This window comes from Acipenser ruthenus, chromosome 4 (genome assembly GCF_902713425.1).
Source record: "Acipenser ruthenus chromosome 4, fAciRut3.2 maternal haplotype, whole genome shotgun sequence".
Taxonomy (NCBI): domain Eukaryota; kingdom Metazoa; phylum Chordata; class Actinopteri; order Acipenseriformes; family Acipenseridae; genus Acipenser; species Acipenser ruthenus.
The window spans coordinates 35,505,697-35,530,489 of record NC_081192.1 but is presented as its reverse complement, the minus strand read 5'-3'; the positions used below and the strand labels follow the sequence as shown (position 1 = coordinate 35,530,489).

The following is a 24,793-nucleotide window of genomic DNA, read 5'->3' as shown; positions in this document are numbered from 1 at the left end:
CAATGCTGAGAAGTACAGGCAGATACTTATCCATCATGCAGTACCATCAGGGAGGCATCTGATTGGCCTCAAATTTATCTGCAGCATGACAACGACCCCAAACATACAGCGAAAGTCATTAAGAACTATCTTCAGTGTAAAGAAGAACAAGGAGTCCTGGAAGTGATGGTATGGCCCCCACAGAGCCCTGATCTCAACATCATCGAGTCTGTCCGGGATTGCATGAAGAGAGAGAAGCAACTGAGGCTGCCTAAATCCACAGAAGAACTGTGGTTAGTTCTCCAAGATGTTTGGGCCAACCTACCTGCCGGGTTCTTTCAAAAACTGTGTGCAAGTGTACCTAGAAGAATTGATGCTGTTTTGAAGGCAAAGGGTGGTCACACCAAATATTGATTTGATGTAGATTTTTCTTCTGTTCACTCACTTTGCATTTTGTTAATTGATAAATATAAACTATTAACATGTCTATTTTTGAAAGCATTCTTACTTTACAGCATTTTTTCACACCTGCCTAAAACTTTTGCACAGTACTGTATATTACAGGGTGAATGAGTGAATTATGTTCCCATAATATCTAAATGACACATGTTGTGTGCAAGACTTGCTGTGATATATTCACATTACCCCTTTTCCCCAAATAATGCATTCCTGCTGAGAGGAAAGTGAGAAAAATCTCCAAAAGTAAGAAACATGGAATGTCTCAATATGGTTAATTGAAATGAATGTAAAAAATAATTGTAAAACATCGATTATACTGTACTGTAGACCTCCTAAAACCTGTCATCAATAACACATACTTATTGTAAATAGGAATATAGGTATTTCCTCACAGTCAGAAGGCAAATATCATTGCCTTTACTCTAAGTAATTACCTCTACTTACTGTGTCTGCCTCTTGTGTGTTGCAAATTTATTTTCTAAGACAACTGTGATAAAAACATCTTCACTGCTATTGTTGAAAAGAGAAAATATCACCACAACTGGGAGGGAATTATATTTTAACAGAAGCTTAGTCAAGACAGTAATTAATTAAGTTTTTAAAAGGTTTTTTTTTTTTTTTACAATACAGTAGGTATTACAGGGTCAATTTTAACAAGCTAGAAAAAAATGTTTAACGAGCTAGATACCATCAGTTTATTTAATGATTTATTTACTAACCCCCTGACCTGTTTTAATATCAGAGAATACAATTAAACATATGCAAGGGAGGTTTACAATTTGTTTAAATCAGTAAACAATGCATCCTGCATCAAATCCAACCCAGAAATATTGCAAAAAATATTGCGTAAAAGAGGGGGAAGTTTGCAAAGCAACATAAAAAATAATTATATCTTGCTCTGACCTTCCAGGAACTAGCAAATAGAAATGGTAAGATATTTGATGATCAAGAATGAGGTTGCTAACATTTTCATAACTATACAGTATGGATTGTGATTAAAAATGTGATACAAAAATAAATAGTAGTTACAATGCCATCAGGAGTGTGATTCACTCTGTGTTGGAAATCCTTTTTTTCTGCTCATGTTTTTTTCATTCTGCATGTTATACTGAGCTTAAAGTGTCAAATATTAACAAACAAAAAACAAACAACCCTCTCCATCTCTAATAAAAACACAGGAAAAAAATAAAGAATGTTCACAAAGCTATATGATCTCTTTCTGAAAAAGAGATACTGCAGAACATGGCGCCCCTGCCTGAATTGTTAAACTGTAGAAGAAGCAGCTACTGAAATTAATTAAACCAGTGAGGCAAAGGGCATTTTTTTTTTTTTTTTTTTTTTTAAGAAAATCACATTGCAAAGAAATGATGTAAAAATTTAAAACAAAGCTGCTAATGATGAATTCTTGAGAAGGTTTGAGAAAGGATGGCTATGCAGTTGTGGTTGGCCCGGCTACCGAGATGGCTGTGAATGAATGCGTTTATCACCTACCCAGCCTAATCTCGCGAGGGATAATCCTCTCCCCTGGACATGCAAGAGACAGAGACAGTGTCATGAGGTTTCATCTCCAAGAAACAATGGTGGTATAAAATCAACATACGGTTGAAAATGTTACACAGTAGTTTGAGTTGTGTCCAAAAAAAGTTAAGAGTACAGACAAAAGACTTGGTTCTATTGAAAAATAATCCATTTTATATGCTTAGGTACAGTAGAAATAACTCCGGGAGCATTTGTACCTAAATTCATTACTCATGTTAAAACACTGATGTCCACCTTTGGATGAACTGTGTTTCATATTTCAAGCCCATTAGAGTTATGTGCTAATTCACAAATATGAGAAAATAACACAAGTGCAATAGAATGAGCCTTTCTTACCTTTGCTGGTGGAGGTGGGGTCCTTGGGGATACCTGAAAGACAGATAATAATAATTATTATGATGATGATAATGATGATGAGCTAGTTTCACCATGAAATGAAACTATCGATCTATACCTTCTTATATTGCTCTGTCAATCTTTTGGTCATATTTTTTTTTTAATTATACTTCTTTCTTATCGTGCAGACAAGTAATGATCTTTCTTCCTCACAAGATTTTGGGAGGATTTATGTCATAAAGTGATGATTTTTCCTTCAATCTTAGACATATTAATCTCGGACATACATAAAATGACCATCCACGTTTGAAGTGTGAAAACTGTGTAGAACATGTCATTGAGATATTAGTGCTTATTGTAATTTCACACACTTTCAATAATGTCTAAAGAAGTAGTGTTCTCCCCTTTTTTACTCTGTAGTTAAGAGCAGTTGTTTAGAGGCCATGCTAGTGGTAGGATCACAGCATGGTATCATATAGCAAATGGGAGCCATGACCATACTGCATCTACACAAATTCCTTCAAACAAGTGAGTGTTGTAAAACATCTGAAATGAATAAACAGTATTAAAGTGCTTACAATGGTTTTGAAGAAGTTCACTACAGGGTTGTCATCTCCTGGTCTGGCATGGGCACCAGATTGCTGAGGAGTCTTCTGTGGTGAGGCCGCTAACTGGCTAGATCTCATTGCGGATACCCCCTGAAACAACAACAACACCTCCACTCACACACCTGCCAACACTGTAAAGCAGGCAGAACCTGGCCATGTGCCATGCAAATGTACATGAAATAGGTATGGTCAAAAGCATGTTGGAATACATGGTTTTCAAAGTACATTCCATCAAGCATTTTTACACCATTTTAAAGTGACCTTGATTGCTTTTCATTTCAAACAAACACAGAAGCATGACCCTGTACTGAGATAATATATAGTAAAAATAAGGTTGCCAATTGTGTGATAGTTCTTGTCTATGGCCATGAGATTATATTACTGGCTGGTGGATGTTTATTGGTCACTTAACTTACTTTAGTTTTGGAAAATGTAATTTCATATACGGTAATACACAGTGAAAACAGTGAAATCTGGATGTAATCAACAAACTTTCAGAACATCCCTTTTTCCAGGCAATGTTAATTGAGTAAGTCTCCTTGAAAAACATGTATAAAATCTTATATTTGTGATCAAATAATTGTTTATATCTTTTTGTTGGTACTTTTACTCTTTTATATATCATATATTAATAAATATTGAGATCTGTCTATATAATGATTGTATTCACTTGATCTAAACTATTCAAAGGACACTTTGGTAAAGCCAACAACTGTATTTTTATAAGTCTCTTTAATGTTTTTTTCGTCTTTAAATGCCAGGTTTGGTCATAATTTAATATTTAAACTGTGGCTTTTTTTTGTTTCACCACTAGATCAATTGGATAGATTTTATTTTCTCAATAGTATGACATTACAATAGATTGGATACAGCAGATATCTCAATAGTAAAAAAAAAAAATGTGCATGTTGTATAAATACAGTACATAAAATACAGTAATGAAAGTGTACTGAATATTAAACATTTAACAAATATATTAAATAATCATGTCCTAAACCAGATAATGTTTTTTCCTTGCCTCAGATGTTTTTGTTTTAATTTTTTTATAAATGAAAATAATTCCAACATTGTGTGTATGTGTATATATATATATATATATATATATATATATATATATATATATATATATATTTGCCAGGGATCATAATCCCTGGTAAACCACATCTGACCTCTTAACTCTGAACTGGAAGTAATATCCCTATGCATCTAAATGAAAAATAACGGGAAAATGAACTTTATTTATGATTTAAAAGCACACTGTTCCATGTTACCTAGATTAACAAGAAAGCACTTGCAGTATTTACTTGTTTAAAATAATTCTCAGGTTTAGCACTGTTTTCAATTCTATTGCTGACTGGGCCTATGTCAGGTTTCAAGAACTGTAACTAATTGGAAGAGACTGGAAAAAGGCACACAGGAGATATTTATGTCACATTTTCGTGTGTGTGTGTGTGTGTGTGTGTGTGTGTTCTCAAAGCTGGTTACTGTACCAGGATTGCAGTGAAGCAGGCAGTGCAGTGGTCTCTGAGTAATTAAAGCAACTGAACTTGAATTAAGCCTGTTGTCTCCTTCCTTTCTACTGCCTGTGAAATGCTACAGTATTTCAACATATACTGTATATGGCAATAAATCATACACACCAGGCTTATGCAGTTCCTTCGACTCCCATATATTATCTTTAAAATCTGTATCTTTATAATTGTGATGCCCATTGTCATAAAGCTCTGGGTATTTTTTCAACGACAAGTATTATTGTTTCCTATGTCATTTTGGATACTGCTTCACCCTGCTGGACCATGTGCACTGAAGCTGTTGTCTGATTGCTCAATGCCCTTGTTAACTCGTGTCAAATCGCAAAAAACAGGATTCAATCCTATGTATTTCGTGTGGCTCCAGTGCCGCCCTGGTGCCCCTCCTACGTTGCCTGTGGTGTGAAAAATACTTATCAAAAGAATAGGTTCTATTAATTTTGACGCATCGCTACACAGTTCCACTTGCTGCATCGCGTCTGGTGAGTAGCAGTACGGTTTTTACACCAAACTTCAATTTGTAACATTACTTTATAAAGTAATAATTACAGTAATGTTACAAAAATGTGATCACATTTCATAGATATTCAAGTAAAGATAGTGTAGCAATCATTATGATTGGGGGGGGGGGGTTGGGGGGCAGAGCTCCCCCCCCCCCCCAAAAAAAGTGCCAGAACGCACTATATCATTTCAACAACAGTTAAAAATTAACTACGAATAACATACAATAGAAGCCCGTTCATCCGAACAGCTGGGGAACATAGCAATGGTTCGTATTAGTGAGCATTCAGATGTTTACAAAAACAGCAGTACAGGTACATATATTGCACAAGAAGTAGAGTATTATTATTAAATAATATACTTATTAATTAGTACTCATTCATGTGTATGATGGAGCACTGTCCCTTAAAATAAAAACCTAAACAGCCATAGTTAAAACAAATAAATAAAAAAAAACATAGCGCAAATAAGAACAAATATCGTATTATTATTATTATTATTATTATTATTATTATTATTATTATTGTTGTTGTGTTAATAATAATAATAATAATAATAATAATAATAATAATACTGCTGACTGTTTACGTTTCTCTACCTTTTCATTTCCAAATGCTGCTCCAAAAACTGCATTTGCAGGCTGTATTTCCATGGTTTTATATTTTTACTGCCTGCCCACTCTGTTTTTTTGCCCCTTTTTTTTTTCTTTTTTTTTTTAGAGAAAACTGGTCCCGCAAGCTCATCCGTCGGTCTTTAACTACAAGACTCAAAATAAGTGCAAAATAAGTAAAACAAGCAACGGTACTTGTGGTTCGCTAAAGCACTTTAACCAGAACATAACCATTAATGTGTTGCATATTTTTAATGTGTAGGCTACGGTTGAAGTTCTTAATCTTAAAAAAACTGAACTTTATACAACTATTCAGTTTAAAGATACAGTTTGTGTTTGAAACACAGGGCTCTATACCCATGCCGTTCTTCACAAGTAAGTACAGTAGTAAGCATTTTGATGACTGGACATTTATGTATTTACTGTCTGTCCTAAAATGTAACAATGTAAAATATACATAAACATAAAGATTATACACCTTATATTTATACATGTATTCATTCAATTCAGATGGAGGTATTTTTTAACATGTCGGGTCTCATTTTGTGTTGCTGTTAAAAATCCTTGAAATAGTTTTCTTGTATTCTTTATTGTAGGTCTATTTGTTTCCATTATCTTTGAGGAAACTTTTCATTTCGGCAATATCTACTGTTTTAAATCACTCAATTTCATTAGGTCAATCTCTGTTTGTGTTAATGAAATAAAGTAGGGGGGTGGGAGCTGGAATGTGATTGGTTAGAGAGAAAAATGTACACCCGACGCGCAGGGAAAAATAGGACAAGGTCTATTTTTGACGCCATTGGTTTTATGCGATGCGTCCAGTGTGAATTCCTCCATAGGATGTATTTTATTCTAAAAAAATAATTTATGCCGGACTTTGACGCCTTGACGCTCAGTGTGAAAGGACCTTTACACGTTTAAAATATTTTTGTGTTTTTTTTTCTATTTCAGGTATGTTTAAGTTAGATGAAAACGGTTTACAAAAGTCGATTTGATTTTTTGATACTTAAAATCAGAAATTATGTTTGCCCACCTTATTGTAAGTGGATAACTACCAAGTGTCTTAGCTCAGTCTTGAGGTCTTCACGGGTCTACCCGGACCTGAGGCCCCAAGACCCAACCCGTACCGTACGGGTTTTCGGGTGCAAAATTGTCACGCAGCACGGGTTGGGTCAGGTCCAATTTAGTTTACTCAGTAATTCACAAACTGTCCATTACTGTTAAAGACCACTCTTTGGTACTAAAAATCATTGTTTATAATTCCTGTTGCATGGATTGGCTTCCCACAGTAGCACATGACAGAGCGCAGCGTAAGACCCATATCGAAGGTGTTTCTTTAAGATCACTGGGTGAGTTCACGGAGATCATTCTGCACAGATTCTGTGCAGAATCTGACCACTTTAGCCAATGATCTTCTAAGAATGATTTCCATGAACGCACCCATTAGCTAAATTGGTCAGATTCTGCACAGAATCTGCTCAGAACGATCTCTGTTAACACACCCATTCTTAAAAGTTGGAGTAATTGATTTGTTTATGAAGGACGTGAAAGAAAAACTTAAAAAAAAACAAAAAACTTAAGAAAAACAATTTCCATGAGCAGAACCTCACAGAAAAATGCAAGTCTGCGGTGTTGGTCTCATTTGTTGTTATTGTGGACAAAGAAGGAAAGCAAGTTTTGCAAAGCACACATTACATCTCAATTCCATTTGCTCTTGTGTTAAGTTTGTAATAAAATCCCACATTTACGAGATCGTACTTCAGTTCATTTGATTTTCAGATCATGTATTTATCTTTATCTTTATTGACATAAACATATTATATATTAAATTTTACAGTCCTCTGTGTAAGTTCATGATGGAATAAACACTGTCTGTAGTTCAGCCAGATTTCCAGGTTGACTGGAAAAAACACTGCTTTAATACTCTATCTAGTCAGTGCATATACTAAGCTGGGGAAAGGAAAACCCATTTACTGTGTTGAAAGTCAGATTGATTAACCTCTCCAGACTTTCCACGATATTGTAAAGAACTTCTGAAAAAGTGTCTGCAAGGAAAGCAGAAAACAGCACCTGCCTACTGTACTCTAAATATGAAAACGTATTTTAATATTCTGATGAAAATTAATGGTTTTGCTTACCAAAGACAGTATATACAGGTATATACAGGTAAACAAGGCTGAGACGGTCCTGTTGCAATATCACCAAGGTCCAAAATACAGGATTTAGTTGCATTTCAATGTCATTTGAGGAGACAATGCTTGGCAGGTTTTTACACCATCTCCTGATACCAATACAACATAATAAATTCTAATAGACACAAAAACGAATGAACAGTGTGGGTACCTACTACTCATCCTAGCTTTTGAGATTGGTGCCATTTTATGTACTGAGAAAAAATCTGCCTTTAGTAGTAGTGCAGGCTAGTTTTATAGTGTTTTTTTTTAAAAAAAAATCTCTCTGAAAAACTGCCTTTGCATTTTTAAAAAGTCTATTGAAAATGCCAAAAAACAAACATTTCTGTTACATGATAATGTTCTGTGGTAATAGTTAGTTGAGAGAGATGTTGTATTTTGAATACTGTTGCTGAACCCTAAAAAAAAAAAAAAAAAAAAAAAAAAAAAAAAAACTTTATGATAGATCCAAGGCTCACATTATTATTATTATTATTATTATTATTATTATTATTATTATTATTATTATTATTATTATTATTATTATTATTTAGATCTTTACAATATCGTGGAAAGTCTGGAGAGGTTAATCAATCTGACTTTCAACACAGTAAATGGGTTCATATTCTATTTAACTTGCAGGATTTGCTATGGGAGATTTTTGCCCTTATTTAGACTGCCCCAGGATTTTTGTTTAGGTTGTTAAGTTTACTGCCCTGGTTCATATCATACAGCACAATGGAGCTGGGTTTCATTGTAATGCCAATGCTTCTTAGCTGTATCTCTTTTTAACTTGATAGCACATCTCCTATTTCTGTGTTGTGAGATTGCTGCATTGGTTTAAAAGCTTGGATGTGAATACGTTCTAGCCTCAGGCAATTTCTACTCCTAACACTGCTTTTTAAAACCTTTATTTGATTTTGTTGGAGCGTACAGTAAACCTGAATAACTATATTATTTCCTTGCATCTATTATCTGACTTGATCTAATTATGTTAACAGTCGTTTGGTTCCTTGCTTGCATTTAATACTTAAATTAGGAATTTGAAGATGCTTAAAAGACAATTATATAGTTGAGAAATTGCAGCTGCTTCCTGGTAGCTTATCACTTCATGTATTCTAGTTTAAACTCATTCATGTTCTAGCTGCAAAAAGATGATGTGACCTACAGCAAAGGGTCCAGGATGCAGTAATCTGTCCATAGTTTTGAATTTATATTATTTGCATACTCAATGTCTTATACCAATGGTGCGCCTCTGGAATTTATCAGGTGAAGGCACTATCTTTTTGCTTGTCCACTGGTCCTCGCCACTTAATCTAGTCAAGTCCAAACACGTTTTCCAAGTGGGTGGCAATGAGAGGTATGTTTTCACGTCTTCAGATTTGCAACCCACTCTATATGGGAGTATAGCTTCAACTTTGCAGTGATTTGTTTATGAAGGTTTTAATTTTACAACATACCTCTCATTTGACTAAACTTAGGGATGGGCACAATGGTTATAAAATCATACTTTATTAAATGTGATTACTAATACACAACGCTAAATGACTGGCATTCTGTGTAAAAAGAAAGCGACAGCTTATGCAAGAGAGCTAATTTCTACTTTTCTAGAGGTAATCAAGATACAAAGAAATAGTTTTTATTTTTAAATTGGGTGACCTTTTTGGGCATTGCTGACAAGCAAGCGAAATTTTCCAAGCAGAGATACCATCTTCATCTTAAAAGATGACTTGGATTATAAAACATTAAGTTATGTTTTAGAAGTGCAATTTTCTTTTAGTCTGAAATTTGTAATATCGTATTCACTTCAACTAGTTACTACACAATTGTTCCATGCTGCCTTCACAATTGGGAAACAGACCTGAAATCATAGTATTAAAAAATATATATTTATAAAAAGATGAACAATAGCAAGTCTAGCCATATTAAAGCCTATCATTAAATATGTATTTGTCTACAAAGACAACCTTCTTCATATACAGTAACCAGTATTTGTCTAGGTCCATCAGAAAGGTGACTTCTCTTGTTAGACGTGCTGAAAATAATATAAATTGACCCCACTGATAGTGATGATATTAGAAATATTGGATTCCCAGGTTTTTGTTTTCCATTTTTAAACCATGAACGTCCTTTATATTTGAGGTTCAGTCAAATAACAAACATAGATTATAAAATACATGATTTTCTGATATGGTGATAAAGTGGACCTATTCGACTATATTTACCTCAACTACTAGTCAAATTAGAAGTAGTGTATAAATTTGAACTAGTAACTGCCTTCACAAAAAAATATCTTCTTAATTAGGTAGAGGGCAGCTAGAGCAGGAAAGATGAACTAAGGTCGAGCACTATTGAAAAAATGCTTGGTGGCTCTTGACATCATTTACATACTGGTTCCACAGAAATATTTAAAGGAATTCAGATTATGCACATAATACTCATGAGGTTATTTTAAGAGTCTCATGGGATATTCATCACATATCCTGAAAACTGCATGGAAATCTCAAGACTGTCCTTTGATCTTTGAGGGCTCCACTGTGAGCATCTCATGGGAGAAACATCTTGAAAACCACACATTTCATGGTGTAAGTCAATAAATTTAGTCAATAATAACAACACAATGTCATAGCAGTTTTTGTAAACAATAAAACTAGCGAATATATCTTGCACTCTTTTCCATGCTGCACTTCCCGTTGAATGAACTATACATAAATGTTTGCCATTTGTTTCATTTAAAATAACTTGCAGAAGCTCGATGCATTGGCTGGCACTTCGAGTACCGATCACTGCTTTTCCTATGACTGACATGTTTTCAATGTTGACTTAATTCTTTCATGCGAATTTATGAAGTTAACCAGCAGTACTGTACAGCATTGAAGTATCTGCAAGGGGTGTTGGTTAAATATTATTTTATAACTGCTTTAGATGTTGCCACTACAAAATCAAATTAATCTTTATCTTAATGTGTGTTTCCCATAGAGGAAAATCTGAGACCTGCACAATTATGGCAAAATATATTAGGTACGATTTAGTGGGATTATTTTGTTAGCACCATGTACTTTAATAGTCTGTCATGAATTGGGTGAAAACAATATACCCCATTGAGCCCACATGTTGGACCACCAATTCTACCAAATAGCATGTGAAATTGATTCCAGTTATCTGAACTGCATGGAAAAATTATGGGAAAAGTAAGGGATTTAAACACTTTTATACAATCAGTGACATCACATCTGAAACAAATTCTGGGCTATCTTGCTGAAAATAAGTAATTGATAAGGACCTAGTGAAAGAAACTGTTTTCTCATGAATGACTCATTGGATCGGAGGTGTAGACCAATCTTCACATTACTTACTGTTAAACATTGACTTAGTGTAAATTAATTAATCACACTTTAAGCAATGTTGAACAGCATTTAATTAACTAATCTATTCATTTAGACTGATCGGTCAAAGGGGATATTACAGTACATTACCTACCTGTAAACAGATGCAGACTTTGGACAATGCATCATCCTGTGTCAGCATTGGACTGAGGCAATTGCTTACTGCTGAAATCCCAAGTTTCATAAATGGATAGTACATTTGGACAAATATCAGTATTGCATGGCTAAATAACCAATGCTGTTGTTGATACAAAAAAATCTGCCTGTTTTTTTTAATACCATTGAAATGGTTTTATTCCTATCTGAAAATGTTCCTTTCTTGTATGTATTGCTAACTTAGCACCTTCAAGACATTTATTTGTGATTGAATCAGTTATGCATGATTTATAAAAGGCTATAATTTTATTGTAAGCTAACTGCAGCAATTCATATTGTACCATTTAAATGTAGACATCTACTAATTGTGACCAAAAAATCTAAAAAATACCAGACCAGCTCATATTTTAAATAGCATTCATCTAAAGTGAAGCCTGACAACTGCCTTCATGATCATTTTAAATCTTTAAATTTAAAGAAAAATAGATGTAGCAAGATGACAAAGAAGACTTTTAAAGAACTTTGCATTTCACAAAGAACTATGACTGTCACAGATGTACATTTAAATATAACATTTTTGAATTTTTGTTAAAAAGACAAATATGCTGCGAAGCACAATATTACAAAGAAAATCTTCTAAAGTTTGAAAATTAAAAGGTTACAGGTTACAAAGTTCCATGGATAAGTTTAGTGATTTACTCTTGGAATCCAGGATATTGCTAATTGTATAACTTATCAAAAGCTAATATATATATATATATATATATATATATATATATATATATATATATATATATATATATATATATATATATACACACACTACCGGTCAAAAGTTTTAGAACACCCCCATTTTTCCAGTTTTTATTGAAATTTAAGCAGTTCAAGTCCAGTGAATAACCTGAAATGGTACAAAGGTAAGCAGTAAACTGCCAGAGGTTAAAAAAAAGTGCTTAGGTTACCAAAAACTGAAAAATAATGTACATTTCAGAGTTATACAAAAAGGCATTTTTCAGGGAACAAGTTAACAACTTACAGCTGTTCTGCAGCAATGGATGTAAATTAAGCCTTGAAAGTTGATGCTAACAATTCCTACAGGTGTCCCAACTTTTGTTGATTACTTACAAACCCTCTGTCTGTATAAAAGCAGTGTTGGAACAGACTGTGTTACTACACCCTCTTAAGCATTATTTGGACAGTATTGTACTGCAGGAAGTAGTATATTGCTCTCATAATGGCGAGAAAAAGGCAATTAACAAAGGAAGACAGACAGACCACTATAACCCTTAAAAGTGTAGGTCTTTCCTTTAGAGAAATTGCAAAGAAAGCCAAGGTGTCAGTGAGTATAGTTTCCTACACCATCAAAAGGCACTTGGAAACTGGAGGAAACTCTGACAGGAAGAGGTCTGGCAGACCCAAAGCCACAACAGAATCAGAAGACAAGTTTCTGAGAGTCAACAGCTTGCGTGATAGGCGGCTCACAGGACAACAGCTTCAAGCACAGCTTAATACTGGTCGAAGTAAGCAAGTCTCAGTTTCAACTGTGAAGAGAAGACTTCGAGCTGCAGGTTTGACAGGTCGAGTGGCAGTAAGAAAGCCATTGCTAAGATGGCAAAATAAGGAAAAGAGGCTTGCCTGGGCCATGAAGCACCGCCATTGGACTACTGAAGACTGGAAGAAGGTCTTATGGACCGATGAATCAAAATTTGAAATCTTCGGTTCATCACGCAGGGTTTTTGTACGCCGTCGAGTAGGTGAAAGGATGGTTCCTCGGTGTGTGACACCAACTGTCAAACATGGAGGAGCAAGCGTGATGGTCTGGGGCTCTTTTGCTGGATCCAGAGTCGGCGACTTGCACAGAGTGAGTGGCACCCTGAACCAAAACTGCTACCACAGTATTTTGCAGCGCCATGCAATACCCTCTGGTATACGCCTAGTTGGTCAGGGGTTCATCCTACAGCAAGATAATGACCCAAAACATACCTCCAGGCTATGTCAGAACTACCTTAGAAGAAAAGAACAAGGCGGTAGGCTTCAAATCATGGAATGGCCAGCACAGTCTCCAGACTTAAACCCCATCGAGCTGGTTTGGGATGAACTGGACAGAAGGGTGAAAGCAAAGCAACCTACAAGTGCAACACATTTGTGGGAACTTCTGCAACAGTGTTGGGAAGAACTTTCCAAACAATATTTGATTTCCATTGTAGAAAGAATGCCATGAGTGTGTTCGGCTGTTATATCTGCAAAAGGTGGCTACTTTGATGAGTCAAAAATTTAAATTAAATTTTGTTAAACAAAACGATTCCATGATTTCTTTTTTATCTCCAATTGTTTATTTGTTCTATGCTTTAATTTCAGAGTACATTGAGACATTAAACTGCGTAAATTTCAATAAAAACTGGAAAAATTGAGGTGTTCTAAAACTTTTGACCGGTAGTGTATATATATATAAAGCCAGGTCACATTATAGCAATTCTGTACACCCTTATGTTATCATTTACAACTTGTTGTGGAAACGCACAGCAATCCCACTGTCAAAACACTTACCAAGCAAACTAAACCATAATACATAAAAATACAGTATCTGTCATACATATGATTTTTAAGTTATCTCACTTTACAAAGCTCAGTTAGCAGCAAGTGTGTTAAACATTAGGGGATTAATACATTATGTTCATAATGAAAGGATTGTGGGGAAAAGTGTTACTTATCTTTTTTGTATATTACTAAATATATTAATTATTTAAAATTGTTTCTTTTTGTAGCTGCATAATGATCACATTTTAGTAGTACCGTGCAAAAGTATAAATTTAGTATCAATTTTATTTAGAGATGCCTGGGTTCAATATCTGCATCTTCTTGTCCTTACTACCTGTACCATCAGGAACCTGCTGGTCATCTGAGGTAGTTTATATGTAGTACATTGAAACCTCTGAAGGTAAAGGTATATAAGAAAGATTAGAATAGACGTGACTTTGCTTTTGTTCACTTTAACAGCTAAGTTCTAATATATTCTTTTATGGTGTGACATACCACACCCTCCCACCCCCACATGGTAAAAATTATAAATACGTTCAGCTGTTTAGGAATATCAAATTATTATCCATCTTAACAAAATGTAATAATGCTTTGTAAATGCTTTAAAGTTAATCATTTGAGTGGGTAACATTTGATCACACTTACAGTAGAATTGAAAATGTTACTTGCAGGACCTTACAACCTCATCTGCTTTAGAATGGACTGTTTGTATGGCTATTTGGTAAAGCCTAGAATACATTTTCATTATGTGTTTATAGCAAAAGTTATTCATCATTATTTTTTTTTCCCTCGTAGTACTTCAGCATTATTAGGGGGCTGTTTTTCAGTTACTGAAATGTTCAAGCAGCAATGTTAAACAAAAGCAGTAAGTACACACTCAACACAACTGACAGTGTTTCTTTAAAGAGTTTTAATAAAGAATTGTAAGCTCAAGCACTCATCCAAAATCAAGAAAAACATTAGGTTAGTAGTTACATTAAAAAATGGAACAGTAGTAATACATGAGTTTATTATACAAAAAATGTATCACTGTTTGGTAGACTACAGCAAATATGTATCATTAGCTTCACTGAATACAAAAGTGCAACAGATACCAAATTGAGCGTTGTAGAATTATGCACTATAGGTCCATTAGTAGGTACATAATTGGGGTTTGGTGGTTATAAACATATTAAATGGCTTAGTCGTACCAACAGGGATATGGTGAGAGGGAACCATATAGTAATTTGTGCCCAATTTATCAGTATGCGCTGCACCTCTGGATTCTCGAATGGTTTTACACCGTGAAAAAGCAAAGTACTGAGTATGCATGATAATATTAGTACAATAAGTATAATGATACAGTGTCAAATACCCAATTCACAAGGGAAATACTTTTAAGAAATAGTGGTTCATTATAACACAATAGAAAGTCCCACATCTTTACCACTAAAAACCAATGAATACTTAAAAAACACCCTTAATTAAAAACACCCTTAATTAAAAAAAACTTAATACTTTTAAAAAACGTAACAGCAGCAGGTTTTGCTCATACATTTAAATGATAATGATAATTTGGCAGGTGGTACTTAAACAAAAAATACTGTGTCATCAAGAACCGGTACAGTTTTACACAAATAAAATGTAAAAGTATATAAAGTGATAATCATTCCCTTTAACGTCAGTTTCTAGACAACCTTAATGTTCGACCAAGCTAATAGATTTCTTAATGACAAATAATAACCAAAGGATTTGTAAGTCACAAACTGGAACAGGTCTTTCTGATTTGTATGCCAAGAGCTGACAGTTTTACTTACTACAGAACATACAAAACATCAGTGTCTCTGCATTCAAGACCACCGATATGACACCCTTCACTGCAGATCACTTGAAATAAGGAAAGGTCAATGGTATACATTAAACATGGTGCTGTTCGATAGTTCCCATAAACCCTTAAGAGTTCAGTGTCTCATAAGGACTTGCAGGAAGATTGTAAAATGTTTAAAGTACTCTTTATCTTAATGTCATCTCGAAGTTTGCACAGTACAAAGGGAGAGTGGGCAGCTTAAATGGGCTTAATGTGATCTTGGGAGAACAGTTGACAAAAGAAAGGAATTACAATGATTTGCAGTACCAGGCACTCCACAGATGAAGCAGTGTTACATTAAAAAGGCAACCAATGGGAGTTACCCTCCAAGTTAAAGCTATATAGTCCTCTACACTAAAGTGGAAACTAAAATCATCTTAGCAGAACACTCATTTCAGAGTTACTCCCCATCTATATAACCCCAAATGCATTTAAATTAATTTATTAAGACATTGCTTGGAAAAATGGCTGGTAATACAGTTCTAATTAGAGCCACTGGTGCAAGTACATCTGAGACTTTATAATGTGTCAAGATTGCAAGGCTTCATTTTTCTTCTGAGAAGTATTTATGGTACCTTGACAGATCCAAAAAGATGTGACAGGTTGCAATAAACTACAAAAGCATGTTGTTTTCTGGTTACACAAAAGTGAGACCTATCGAGTACTTGCACTATTGGTTTCAATTGGCACTGAATCACATTCAATATTTCCATCTTTCAGCACCCCTCAGCAGTTGCAAAACTAAAGCTTAAATGAGACCTGGTTCAGCAGAAGAGTGATATATGAGATGAACTGCATTTCCTTAAGTGGTGCTGCTATAAGTAAGCAGAAGAAGAAAAAAATATGTGTCCTTAGTTTTGTCAGTCTCTTATTAATTACTGTGACATTTTTTTTGTAAAATACTGACAATTTTACTTTTTTATTACAATTAAATAAATTACTCTCACCCACCTCAGTAACAATACAAAACCTTAGTAAACAAAGTAGTTTTCTGCAAAGTACTGCTGCTCGAGTATAGCAGATATTCTAGAAAACTATTGGTTGTAAAATTACTGGTTGTATTTATTTGTACTTTACTGTGTCTCAGCAAATCAAACTACTTTCTTGTTTTATATTAAAACTGTTCCCTGAATTTTTTTAAAAAATCTCCTGTAAAAGGATATGCCTCCCTATTAGCAAATTACCCAAGATAAAATGCATGAAACGGCCGATGCATTCAGTGATTCTTTTGTCATTATCTACAGATACAGAATAGGTTAGGGTACGGTTTGCCAGTAGACATTGAAAAGAGGTTTTATAATTGCAAATTCTGAACTTTTTCTGATACCTCACTTGTTTAATAGTTTATCATTATGATGTATTTGCAAAATGTATCATTTGGATATATCAGTAGGTCATTTTGTACGCCACTCCCGTTCTGAAACCACACCCATACCATTTCTCCAGTGACTAAATTCAAAGATATTTCATGTTTTCTTGTACTGTAAATATGATAGCCTTTGATAAGAACTTAAAAACAAAAAACAAATGCATAATACTTTTTTTTATTTTTTAAATCATGGATATGTTGTTGCCCTTAGTTTACCGAGATTCTGGCTCCACCTTAAAACCAATGTGTTAAACCTATCCTTAAAAAAAAAAAAAAAAAAAAAATGTTGTCCTTTAATTCTCAAAGCTCACCTTTTTCGACCCCTTCCTGGATACATCTTTTTCACCTCCAAAGAACTTTCCCAACTGGTCCAGTAGACCAGTGTCCCTTTGTCCCCTGGGGTTGCCTCCGTGTTTCACTTGGTCCGTGGAGCTTGAAGATGCCATTTGTGGTATTCAGTGGCCCTGAGGGAACTCTTCTGGCTGGTTTTCAGTAATATCCGAGCTATCGGAAGCTGCTCCACTGTCCTCTTGGATGGTCTGAAGCTCATCTGACTCCGACGGGCGATCTTTGAAGGTGTTGTCCTCGCGGCCTGGTGCATCCCGGGAAAAGAGGCGGACCAAGTGTGGGCGACTTGCGCCGTGGTCAGCTGTGTTGGCCTCGTTCCAGGCATTCTCTGTATCTGCTACACCCTTGGAGTCTGTCACCGCTGTCTTCTCAGAGGAGGTCCCATTGTTCTGGTTCACATCTGCCTCTACATGCCCTGCAAACAACAAGGGTGATCTATGAATGTTGGCCTATGAAAAACAGCAGGAGAACAATTAAACCCTTTTATTCACTTCTTGAGGCAAAAAGGCCCACAGATAAGTTATTTTATAGAAAATGCATAGAGGACTGGGAGGTTTTAAAGACATAGCATCCTTAATCATTCCTAAAAATCCTAAAAAAAGTATTAACAATCTAGCAGCATGCATACTTTACATATTTCTTCCATTTTGATATTGAATGAATAACTATTTAATCTCACATTTGAACGATGGATGATACTAATGATTTCAAACAGGGAGGGAACAAAGCAATGTTACAAGCCAATAGCTGTCTAAATGTGAATTTATTGTGAATATCACATACGTTGTTTTATAAATTAACATGAACAAATGTTTTGTTTATTAAAGCATCCTAGCTTTCCTCTATCATCTTGTAGAAGCTGCTTGCTTCACAGTAAGATTTTCAGTACTAATCTGGCACTAAGGAGGTGGGCAACCAGATTTATAAAGCAAGCCGGAACACCAAGACTTCTTTAATTATTACAAAAGACACAAATGAAACGTTAACATTGAGGGGGAAAATTACATTTTTGCAATATTTGCCTTGATTCTCCGGATAGAGGGTAAGTGCAGCTAAGGGCAATAGACAGCATAAGATGAGTCGAAAAAGAGTAAATAACTTAATAGCTCAGTGTGATTTCAAAATGTTTGAATATTTATTTAAGCAGTGATAATAGTGATAATGTATAAAGTTGCAGAATTTCAGGTATGGTCTCAATTTACAAAATACAAATGAAGACACATGAACAATGTTGATACTGTACTAAGATAGATGCAGTAACAAAGCACCAGAGACTCTGCATACTAATATTTTCACAACAGTTGCTCTTTGTGTTGCTGCACACAGTTATTTATTGCAAACAAAGGAGGCTGTGTCAAAAAAAAAAAACTTTTATAGCTACGTATTTAATACAATTGGAAAAACGTACTCCTATGCATTTAGAAGTTATACTCCATGGGTGCAACATTTTCAAAATCCATTTATTAGAAGTGTTGATTCGTTTAGGCACACAGTCCAAGAGCATTCACTGAAATAAAGGAAGCTGTCTTAACAACTGGGATATATCCATCTGTACGGAAACATACATCTTCCACTTCTTTGTTAATTGATCCCTAGATTGTTTTGCAGGGCTTTCAAAACGTATTGGGGAAAAATTATTATGGACAAATGGAAAGAATGGAAAATGCCATAATAATCTGCAATTGGATTTCTTCCGGGTCCACACATGAACCTCTGATCTCGTTGCTAGTCCATGAAAAAGAACCTGAGCTTCCCAGAGGTGGAAGCTCTTATGCAGTATTTCTTAGAGCAAGTTAGCAGGGAAGGGCGGAGGGAAATACTGTATAGTGGTGTGGAGCTCAATTGGCATTCTTACCTGTAGTGAGGAACTCTACAGATGAACCCCTATAGAAATTATAGTGGGGGCTTGGTAGTGTTATTATTGGGAAGTGGCACACAATATTGTGTGTGCATAAGGTTGTGTGCTAAAGATGTCTAGACTGTAATGTTTTCTGAAGGTGAGAAAAGAGGACCAGGTGGTTGCATTGCAGATGTCTGATAGGGGGACATTTTTTAAGTTGTCCCAGGAGGGACAACTTATGGTTTGTTTTGATACCAGCCTCCCCAGCGTGTGCTCCCCAATAGACACAAAAACTGTGATCCAACCAAATCCCTCGCCCAAGATCTAAGGGCCCCATTGACATTACTCCAACTAGCACTGAATACTCAGACTATCACTGAATAGAAAGAAGACATACATTTTTTGGAGTTCATAAATTTTAAAAGAATATTGTCCACTGGGGTCAGCACAGGTAATCCTGGAGACAGCACAATATTTGTATGCAGAAAATGTCTAGCCAGTAGAAAACTATAAAACTGTTTATCATGTTTTGTTTGTATTTGCTGAAAATACATTATTTTAACCCTATCATATAAAGCAGTAATAAACTGGATTCCTTTGCGATACCTGTGGTCAAAAATACTTTCTTTTACAGCATGACAGAAACCTTTTTTTTTTATCAGGGAAACCAATCCAGAGGAGAATACCCTTCTGACAACAAATGTTGTAATTTCCTTAAACTAGAGGTTTATTCTTTTTTTCAGGTGTCACTTGATTTACACTACCAGTCAGCACACTAACCAGTGAAAACAGTGAACACCACCATGTGTTTGTGCCAACCCAAGTGGATTCTGGATCATCATGAATCCATTCCAAAATGATACAGGCATGGCAAGCCAAACACCCTCTCTCAGTCAGTAACTGTAGTTTTTTAATCTTAAATCTTGATCTTCTTCCATGCTAAAAATGAGCCAAATACATCAATTAAGGCAGGAACGGAGATATCAGGTTCTGAAATAAACAACAAAATATCATCAGCATATAACGCTATTTCAGGAACTGATTCCCCCACCTTGATCCCTTTTATCTTATTAGGATGGCTCCTGATTGCTCCCGCAAGGGGCTCAAGCACTAGGACATATATAATAGGGGATAAAGTCTATACCTCTACCCAAAGAAATTTCAGACCACATGCCATTTGTTAAGACTGAATAATACATTAACTGGACCCATCTAATAAATACATCACCCAGCCCAAACTGACAAAGAACCTGAAACAAATACCCCCCTTTCCACTCAATAGAAGGCCTTCTTAGCATCTACTGAGACAACTAGGGTCCTACAACAGGTGTGCCCAGCAGATTGAATTATGTTAAGGAGCCGCCTGATGTTTCAAAACGAGTATCGCTGTTGTATAAAACCAGTCTGATCTGGCTTGATCAGAAAGGGTAAAAACTCCTCCAATGACAGAATTTTGTTATCAACATTGATATGCGAGGCCGGTCTATATAAAGGGAATTCATTTTCGGGTTTTTTTTTTTTTTTCAATATTTGGGGGATTTTTGCTTGGTTAGGTGTTGAAGGAAAAAAGCCTGAAATTAATCTGAGTACATAAGTCACAGAAGGCCCAACAGAAGTCTACTAAATTTCTTACAAAATTCAGCACCATATCCATCTGGACCTGGGGTCATCCTACTTAGCAAAGTAAGAATAGCTTTTAGAATTTCATCATCATATGTCTACATAATCTTTTTTTTTTTAATCCCCTGCAAATAATGGGAGAACAAATCAATAACAAAATGTGTCTACTACTTGAGTCAGAAGAGTAGTTTTTGATAATAACCTCTTACAATTATATTTATACTCTTAGCTTCATAATGTCTTTTGCCACCCCTGTCCTAAACCCAGGAGTCAAATCTGTTTCTGTAGAATCTGTTTTGGCTTAAACATTTAGAATTTTTTGTCATTCTGAGTGTGAGATCTACACAGTGAAATTATAAGTGTAGTTGCTGCTAATAGGTTCCAGTCCAATTGCATTATTTTGCTAAATATATTTTATACCATGTACGTTTTCAGGTAGGTTGAAAAATTTGACCTTTCTTAAAATGTCCCAGGGTTATGGGGTCAGGTGGAAACACCAATACAAAACAATGTAGTCATGTTGCCACCTGGCCCCATTAAAGTCCTATCCTTATTGTGATTAAAGATCCCAGAGGTACGGTAAAAGGGGTAAATGCAGCATCTAGCGACTAACAACTACTGTAGCATCAGTCAGAACAAGTCTACCCAGTTTACTATAGCATCTAAGGTAAAATAATGATAATGATGATTATCTTTTTAGCCAATGAAGATAAAAAATTGAGACTTCTATTACTTTACAAAACCTAATTTTCTTCTTGCAACATTAAATCTATTATTTGTATCAAATACAGCAAACTCACACCTTCCCTTATAAAAGTAAAAGTAAAAGCATGGCAAAGTGTAACAAAGCATAATTAAAGCATGGTAAAGCATTAGTGAGTATTGTAAAGCCCTGAGGTTTTATGGTGATGGTGTGGTAAAATATATATTTAAAAAAAACATGAAAAACCATGGTAAACAATGATAAATGCATAGTATAACCACAGGAAAAGCATGGAAAAACTACAAAATGATCATGCAAAATGACTGTGCTAAACCTTTTATAAGGTTTGTGCAGCTCAATATGAAGACCACCTCATCTTATAACTTTTTATGTATTCTGTATTTGTATTTTGTATTTACAGATTTACCTAAACAAGTCATTTGAGAAAGTAAACAACATAACTACAATAACATATGGCAGAAACTTGGCATTACCCATTTGCATAGTTTAAAAACTGAAATTATTAGATGGGTCCTTTTACCAAAAAAGAAACAAATAAATAGACAACATCTGTTCCTTTGTTATTTTTTAAAATCACCCCATCAGTTCTTCACTGATCCAATTCATTCAGCAATCTAGGCTTTAGTGCTTATGATAAGCATTTAATAAATTACCATTTATATTCTAGGCTCTTCATTACTGCCTTTCTGTCTTGCTTCTCATTTGTTATGTACCAAACATCCTGCAGAGGATGAACAGCTATTAGCTTCTGTAACTTAGCCAGACAGAATGTCGGTTCTGGATAATGCATTTCTGTCAATATTCAGTGTCAATCTTGATTATTTGTTATTTCTGTATTCTAATCCTAATGCTGCTTTGTAAGGTGAAATCACAACAATATTCACATACACTACCGGTCAAAAGTTTTAGAACACCTCCATTTTTCCAGTTTTTATTGAAATTTACGCAGTTTAATGTCTCAATGTACTCTGAAATTAAAGCATAGAACAAATAAACAATTGGAGATAAAAAAGAAATCATGGAATCGTTTTGTTTAACAAAATTTAATCTAAATTTTTGACTCATCAAAGTAGCCACCTTTTGCAGATATAACAGCCGAACACACTCGTGGCATTCTTTCTACAATGGAAATCAAATATTGTTCGGAAAGTTCTTCCCAACACTGTTGCAGAAGTTCCCACAAATGTGTTGCACTTGTAGGTTGCTTTGCTTTCATCCTTCTGTCCAGTTAATCCCAAACCAGCTCGATGGGGTTTAAGTCTGGAGACTGTGCTGGCCATTCCATGATTTGAAGCCTACCGTCTTGTTCTTTTCTTCTAAGGTAGTTCTGACATAGCCTGGAGGTATGTTTTGGGTCATTATCTTGCTGTAGGATGAACCCCTGACCAACTAGGCATATACCAGAGGGTATTGCATGGCGCTGCAAAATGCTGTGGTAGCAGTTTTGGTTCAGGGTGCCACTCACTCTGTGCAAGTCGCCGACTCTGGATCCAGGAAAAGAGCCCCAGACCATCACGCTTCCTCCTCCATGTTTGACAGTTGGTGTCACACACCGAGGAACCATCCTTTCGCCTACTCGACGGCGTACAAAAACCCTGTGTGAGGAACCGAAGATTTCAAATTTTGATTCATCGGTCCATAAGACCTTCTTCCAGTCTTCAGTAGTCCAATGGAGGTGCTTCATGGCCCAGGCAAGCCTCTTTTCCTTATTTTGCCATCTTAGCAATGGCTTTCTTACTGCCACTCGACCTGTCAAACCTGCAGCTCAAAGTCTTCTCTTCACAGTTGAAACTGAGACTTGCTTACTTCGACCAGTGTTACGCTGTGCTTGAAGTTGTTGTCCTGTGAGCCGCCTATCAGGCAAGCTGTTGACTCTCAGAAACTTGTCTTCTGATTCTGTTGTGGCTTTGGGTCTTCCAGACCTCTTCCTGTCAGAGTTTCCTCCAGTTTCCAAGTGCCTTTTGATGGTGTAGGAAACTATACTCACTGACACCTTGGCTTTCTTTACAATTTCTCTAAAGGAAAGACCTACACTTTTAAGGGTTATAGTGGTCTGTCTGTCCTCCTTTGTTAATTGCCTTTTTCTCGCCATTATGAGAGCAATATACTACTTCCTGCAGTACAATACTGTCCAAATAATGCTTAAGAGGGTGTAGGAACACAGTCTGTTCCAACACTGCTTTTATACAGACAGAGGGTTTGTAAGTAATCGACAAAAGTTGGGACACCTGTAGGAATTGTTAGCATCAACTTTCAAGGCTTAATTTACTTCCATTGCTGCAGAACAGCTGTAAGTTGTTAACCCATTACTTGTTCCCTGAAAAATGCCTTTTTGTATAACTCTGAAATGTACATTATTTTTCAGTTTTTGGTAACCTAAGCACTTTTTTTTAACCTCTGGCAGTTTACTGCTTACCTTTGTACCATTTCAGGTTATTCACTGGACTTGAACTGCTTAAATTTCAATAAAAACTGGAAAAATGGGGGTGTTCTAAAACTTTTGACCGGTAGTGTATGTTACGGCTTCCCAATTGTATAAAAAATAATGTGCAATATATTTGAGCAATAGGTTTGTTTTATTTATTATAAGATAATAATAAATAAAACAGTCCTGATATTACAAATATCTACAGGGTGCTGGATAAATCCATGAAATCCGGCACCCTTTCTCTAATGGTATAAAAGCATCTTCTTGTGAACACTTTGGGTGGGCAAGGGGACCTGCAAGCGAACCTGAGGTAGAAGTTGGAAGTCCACCATGCACAAGATGACATTTATGGAAAAATAAGATGTTCTGGAATGTTCTCTAATCTGGTGTTTTGATTGGCTGGCAGTCGCTTCATAATTTATTATGCACTTTGCATGTTCTGCTCAACGCAGGCATCACACTTTTTACTGTCGTGCTGGCGTACCGAGGCCGTAAACTGACTTTTCATTGTCAGCGCCCGAGATAAGAGGAAAATTATCATCCAATCGGTTTTTAAAACACTCAATGTGGAAGTAAATTGCCATTGATTGGTACTGAATTGGAAACATGAGGGAGACAAGTTTTCTTTGTTTTTAAATCAACTCATTATGAATGGATTTATTAAATACCTGCTTTTAAATACTTCTTAAAGACAATTCTGAGGACGAGTAACAAGTATTCGGCACACCCCTATACGAAAATATGTGATGCTGAATCCCTTACAAGTTTACCACAGAATATTTGCACATTCTTTTTTTATTTTTCATTTGTTGTTTAACAAGCATTTTGCTTGGTTTGGGTGATTAAAACATAATTGGCACATTCAA

At 35.5% G+C, this 24,793-nt stretch overlaps 1 protein-coding gene across 1 annotated transcript in view; it reads right to left on the bottom strand.

The window, feature by feature from the left end:
- LOC117400640 (myelin basic protein-like) overlaps positions 1–24,793 on the bottom strand; it is a 97,960-nt gene that overhangs the window by 13,363 nt on the left and 59,804 nt on the right. The window contains 4 exon segments of the mRNA XM_034920091.2: positions 1,930–1,962; positions 2,314–2,346; positions 2,892–3,011; positions 17,279–17,730. Coding sequence (XP_034775982.2) covers positions 1,930–1,962; positions 2,314–2,346; positions 2,892–3,011; positions 17,279–17,730 — 638 coding nt within the window.